The 6,001-nt window shown below is 49.9% G+C and overlaps 1 protein-coding gene across 1 annotated transcript; it reads left to right on the plus strand.

Moving 5' to 3' along the window:
- LOC117202278 (solute carrier family 23 member 1-like) lies at positions 1-5,204 on the plus strand. Its single transcript, XM_049715113.1, has 4 exons — positions 1-871; positions 1,266-1,374; positions 2,749-2,844; positions 4,122-5,204. Exons 1-4 carry the CDS (start codon positions 719-721, stop codon positions 4,376-4,378), a joined length of 615 nt encoding a protein of 204 aa, XP_049571070.1. The 5' UTR covers positions 1-718; the 3' UTR covers positions 4,379-5,204.
- Positions 5,205-6,001: the final 797 nt, after the last annotated feature.

The raw sequence follows: 6,001 nt of genomic DNA on the forward strand, positions 1-6,001 counted from the left end.
AGTCGAAAATCCGTGTATAACTTATAGTTGGACCTCTGTACACGTGGTCCCTCCATACCCATGGTTCCATCACATCTGTGGTTCCACATTCACAGATTCAACCTATCATGGATTGTTTAGTACTACAGTATTTACTGTTGAAAAAAAATCTGCATATAAGTGAACCCACACAGTACTTTCTTTTCTTTTCTGTCCTTATCTGGCTTTGGTATCAAGGTAATGCTGTCCTCCTAAAATGAGATTGTGAAGTAAGTATTATTAATCCCACCTGGTAAATTTGGAGGCTGACATTTTGAGAGGTTAGATAACTTGCGTGAAGCCGAACAGCTAGTTAGAGGCAGAGTTGGGATTGGCTCTCAAACCCCATTCTTAAGCATTGGGCCACTCCCTCCCAAGAGAGACTTCTTGCCTCACTATAAAGTCTGCCTAGAGAAGGAGCATTGGAGTCAGGACTTGAAGACATGTATGAGAACAGCAGAGAGGAGAGGTGAGGGCAGAGGCTGGGACCCAAGGTCACACCTTCATGCTTTCGCCAGCACCATGTGGGAGTAGAGGGGGGCCATTTCTGGGTCAGTCGATGCTGCTCCTGTGGGTCCCCTGGAGCGATTGTTTGTGATGCCCCAGGAGCAGGGCAGAGGCCTCCAGGGTGTGTGACCCAGCTGGTGCTGAGCTCCTCGTCTCTCCCCCACCTCCCTGAGTGCTACAGGTAGGGAGCAGGATGGTGATTGTTGCGGCGGGCTGCGTGCTGCTCCTGATGGGCATATTTGGGAAGATCGGGGCTGCGTTTGCCACCATCCCAACCCCTGTGATCGGAGGCATGTTCCTGGTGATGTTTGGGGTCATCACTGCCGTGGGGATTTCCAATCTTCAGGTGAGGCAAGGCACCCTTAGGAAAGCAGCAGCATTGCATCTCCTGAAAGGAGCCCATGGGGATGGAGATGAATGGAACAGGGTGGGGACAAGGGAGGAGAAGGGAGTCCTCAGTCCCAGAAACCGCACTGGCCCCAAATGGGAGAAAGAAATAACCAGAAGCACCCGAATTTCTGAAAAACAAAATTGCATCAGTTTGAATTGGATTATCCAGACCACTCAGCTCCCAGGGTCAAGTGGGAGTTGGGACTTGTCTGAGAACCTGTGCCCTCTGAGCCCAGCCTCCCCCTCCAGTCTCAAGTGGCGGCGGGGGGGCTGGCTGGGCGGGTGTTTGACTGACGTGCAATACAGGTACTGATCGTTCCGGCTCTGCCGTGGGGGCCTCTCTCCTACAGTACGTGGACATGAACTCGTCCAGAAACATCTTTGTCTTTGGCTTCTCCATCTACTGTGGGCTTGCTGTTCCCAACTGGGTGAACAAGAACCCGGAGAGGCTCCACACAGGTGATTCTCCATCCTCTAGACTGTGACCACTCCAGGGGCAGAGCTGGTGGGGTCCCTGGTCCCTGGGAATTCCTGTCACTTTTTAAAAAAATTAACTATAGTCACCATGCTGTACATTACATCACCATGACTTATTTATTTCCAGTTCTATTGAGATATAATTGACATACATCACTGTATGAGTCCCAGGTATACAGCATAAAGGTTTGACATACGTATATTGTGAAACGACTACCATAATAAGTCTAGTTAACACCCATCTCCTCATATAGACACAATAAAAAGAAATGGGAAAAAAATTTTCTCCTTGTGATGAGGATTCTTAGGATCTACTCTCTTACCAACTTTTCTATATATCATACAGCAGTGTTAACCATAGTCGTCACGTTGTACATTCCATCCCTCGTACTTATTTATCTTATAACCAGAAGTGTGTCCCTTTTGATCACCTTCCTCCAATTCCTCCTCCTCACACCCCCTGCTTCTGGTAACCACAAATCTGATCTCTTTTTCTATGAGTTTTTTTTTTTAACAGTCTATATATAATAAGTGAGATCATACAGTATTTGTCTTTCTCTATCTGATTCATGCCACAGCATAATGCTCTCAAGTTCCATCCATGTTGTTGCAAATAGCCAGATTTTATGGCTGAATAATACCCATTGTAAATATATACCTCATTTTTTTTAGTCATTCATCCATTGATGAACACTTAGGTTGTTTCCATATCTTGGCTCTTGTAAATAATGCTGCAGTGAAGGTGGCTGTGCATATATCTTTTTGAGTTAGTGTTTTCATTTTCTTTGGATAAATAACCAGGAGTGGAATTACTGGGTCATATGGTAGTTCTATTTTTAATTTTTTGAGGAAGCTCCATACTGTTTTCCATAGTGGTTGCACTAATTTACATTCCTGCCAACAGTGCCCAAGGGTCCTTTTCTCCACACCCTTGCCAAGACTTCCTAGTTCTTGTCTTTTTGGTAAAAGCCGAACAGGTGTGAGATGATATCTCACTGTGATTTTGATTTGCATTTCGCTGATGATTAGTGATGTTGAACACCTTTCATGTACCTATTGGCCATCTGTATATCTTCTTTGGAAAAATCTCTATTCAGATCCTCTGCCCTTTTTTTTTTTGTCGTACATGGGCCTCTCACTGTTGTGGCCTCTTCCATTGCGGAGCACAGGCTCCGGGCGTGCACGCTCAGCGGCCATGGCTCACAGGCCCAGCCGCTCCGCGGCATGTGGGATCCTCCCAGACCGGGTCACGAACCCTCGTCCCCTACATCGGCAGGCAGACTCTCAACCACTGCGCCACCAGGGAAGCCCCCTCTGCCCATTTTTTAATCCCTGTCACTTCTGTCTTCACTCTAGGGATTCTGCAGTTGGACCAGGTCATCCAGGTGCTGCTGACCACGGGCATGTTTGTTGGTGGATTTCTGGGCTTTCTACTGGACAACACCATCCCTGGTAGGGCTCACCTCTGCTCTGTAAGCTGGCAGTTTGGGTAGATGGTCAGCATTTGGGTCACCCACATTGCTTCTCTAGCCCCAGTTCTCATGTAAGACTGGCCACAGCATACCCTGAGTGGGCCCTGCATCTGGGTGGGGTGTATGGGCCTGTACTAGCTTTCTAGGGCTGCCATCGCAAAATGCCACAGACTAGGAGGCTTAAACAACCGAAATATATTTCCTCACAGTTCCAGAGGCTAGAAGTCCAAGAACAAGGTGTTGGCAGGATTGGTTTCTCCTGGGGCCTTTCTCCTTGACTTTCAGATGGATGGCCTTTCCTTCCTGTGTGTGCATCTCTGGTGTCTCTCTGTGTGTCCTAATCTCCTCTTCTTATAAAGACACCAGTCAGATTAAATTAGAGCCCACCCTAAAGATCTCATCTTTACGTCTTTAACTAAATCACCACTTTAAAGATTCTATCTCCAAATACAGTCACATTCTGAGGTTTGTGGGGTTAGGGCTTCAACATGATTTTTTTTTGGGAGGGACACAATTCAGCCCATAAAAGGACCCTAAGGTGAGAAATACACCAGAAGCAAAAAGCAAAAGACATAGCCCCAGCTCTCTTAGAGCCTGCCGTCTAGTTGACGAGGGAGAGAATGCATGTGTTCATTTATTCATATTCCAATAAAAACCACAGCAAGTACACTGTGTTCCAGGTGCTCTGTATTGAGGATACAAAGGGCTGCAAGACATGCCCCCCTGCCTTCTAGAAACTCACAGGCTAGTAGGGGAGAGAGACACGACAACAGACCATTACAGTACAGGGAAGTAAGTGTGATGATGAGCAAACGAAGCCCATGAGCGCAGAGGTGAAGAGCGCAGAGCTGCCCTCACTGGTGGCTTTCAGTGCTCCCTTCTTGATCCTCCCATGGCCCCTTGAAAGGACCTCTGTGATAGCTCCTGCTTCGTGGTATTCCATTTCCCACATTTCTTCTCTCCACCAAATGTAAAATGCATCTGCATTCCAGAAACACTGAAATATAGAAAGGTTTGCTCTGGAAGATGAGGAAAGAACAGTGGTTCATAGAAGGTCGTACCCCGGAGCTCAGGGAACACCTGATGATGAGCTGAGTTGAGCTGAGCTGATTCTTGGGATGGGCTTGGAGGGGGAGGAGGGGCTGCTGGCAGGTGCAGGGCACTGAGACGAGGCCTCGTGAGTGCCTGCAGGGGGGGCCAGAGGCTTCCGCCCCCTCCCTCAGGGCCTAGGCTTGACTGCTTGCTGGCTCTCTTTAGGAAGCCTGGAGGAGAGAGGCCTCCTGGCGTGGAATCAAATCCAGAAGTCTGAGGAGACTACGAAGATCTCGGAGGTCTACAGCCTCCCCTGGGGGATCGGCACCAGGTTCTGCGCATCCTCCTGCACCCGATGCCTCCCCTTCTGGCCCAAACTGGAACGTGGTGGGAGAGGTGAGGTGGGGGTGAGCCAGCTGACGCTCTGCTCCTGGGACCCCTCAGAAGAGCGACCCAAGGGCGCCACAGACACCAGGATGTAAGGACGCTCCTTCTGCACGTCCCAGAGGCTTCACTATCCCCCCACCCAATGTGCTGAGCTCCCCACTCACGTATGGAGGGGACCCTGCCCTCTTGAGTACCTCTGCACCCCGCACGTGGTGGCAGCCAAATAAGTATTAGATTAAGACCATGACAAGCATGCTTTGACCCAGTCACTTAGTCACCGAGGTCTGGCCTCAAGCTGCTTCCTTCCACCATGCTCCAGCCCTCCCATCTCCAGTGTAAACCAGTCCTCTTGGCAGTATTTTGATGCATCGGGAGGAAGAGGCTTTGGGTGGGGCAGGCGACGGAGATGGGGCTGTTAGCTGAAAGGTGACGGGAACAGTTCTCTTCCTCCCCAAAGAGGCTGGAGGCCCTGCCAGCCCCCCCAGGCCCTTCTCTTCCAGACGCTGCTTCTTCCAGGCCTCTCCCCTGCAGGTCCCTCCCCGCCAGGCCCCTGCCATTTGTGAACACCGAAGGGCCAGCAAAGCTACAATCCCTGCACCAGTCCTTGGGGTCAGACTGTGTATCACAGGACGGTATAGTGAGGCTGTGGGCCCTGGCGCTGTGGAGTCAGGACCAGGTTTGGATCCTAAGACTTAACCTGCATGTCAGGTTCTCACAGGGACATGAAACAGTCAAAGCATTTGAGAGGCCTTCAGTGGAGCAGAGCCACTGTTGTTATGATATATAAACTGTAAAGAGCCAGGCGAACCTGTTCTCTCTGCATCCTCAGTGGATTAGTCAGGATTCTCTAGAGAAACAGAGCCAATAGGGGGTGTGGGGGTGTGTATACACATACATGTCTGCAGAGAGATATATACATGTGTCCACACACACACATACATATATGGAGGTGGTGGGAGGGCAGGGCAGGGAGAGAGATTGACTTAAGGAATGGACTCATGTGATTGTGGAGGCTGGCAAGTCCAAAGTCTGCAGGGTAGACCAGCAGGCTGGGAAGAGTTACAGCTGGAGTCTGAAGGCAGTCACTGGCAGAATTCCCTCTTCCTGGGGGAGGTCAATCTTTTGGTATTCAGTCCTTCAACTGATTGGATGAGGCCCACCCACACTATGGAGGGTAATCTGCTTTACTCAAGCTCTACTGATTTAAATGTTAATCTCTTCTAAAAAAATACCTTCATAGAAACACCTGGAATAATGTTTGACCAAATACCTGGGTACCATGGCCTAGCCACGTTGACATATAAAATTAACCATCACACCCAGTGTACAGGCCCAGGGACATTTATGCACTCTTTGCCCGGGGGCCTCACCAGAAAGCACTCAGAACACTGTGGGATCTGGCTTGGACTCCGTTCCGGAGTCTTTATTATCAGAAGAAGCAGATGTAGCTGATGTCCTGGAGCACAGGAGGTCAACACTGTTCCAGGGCTCCTAGAACATGCCGGATGTGTGGTGGGCTCCAGAACTCTCTAGAACCCATCAAAACAATGCCCTGAACCCAGGTGTGCTGCAAGTACCCGGTGTCATGGGACAGATCCTGCCTGTCCTGTTCTTGAAAGGCTCGTGGCCTGGGCCTTGGGTGCATCCGGTACCCCCTGAATAGGAGCACAGTGGGAGCAGGTGTGTGCCCTGCAGCAGGCCAGCACCTCATACCAAAC

The sequence above is a fragment of the Orcinus orca genome, chromosome 9 (genome assembly GCF_937001465.1).
Source record: "Orcinus orca chromosome 9, mOrcOrc1.1, whole genome shotgun sequence".
In the NCBI taxonomy this organism is placed as follows: domain Eukaryota; kingdom Metazoa; phylum Chordata; class Mammalia; order Artiodactyla; family Delphinidae; genus Orcinus; species Orcinus orca.

What these genes read in the sequence shown, in the direction of transcription:
- LOC117202278 (XM_049715113.1), top strand. Translation starts at nt 719, where the DNA reads ATGGTGATTGTTGCGGCGGGCTGCGTGCTGCTCCTGATGGGCATATTT. An exon ending in TGGGGATTTCCAATCTTCAG is followed by an intron (nt 872 to 1,265) that starts GTGAGGCAAGGC and finishes TCTCTCCTACAG; the next exon opens with TACGTGGACATGAACTCGTC. An exon ending in CCCGGAGAGGCTCCACACAG is followed by an intron (nt 1,375 to 2,748) that starts GTGATTCTCCAT and finishes TCTTCACTCTAG; the next exon opens with GGATTCTGCAGTTGGACCAG.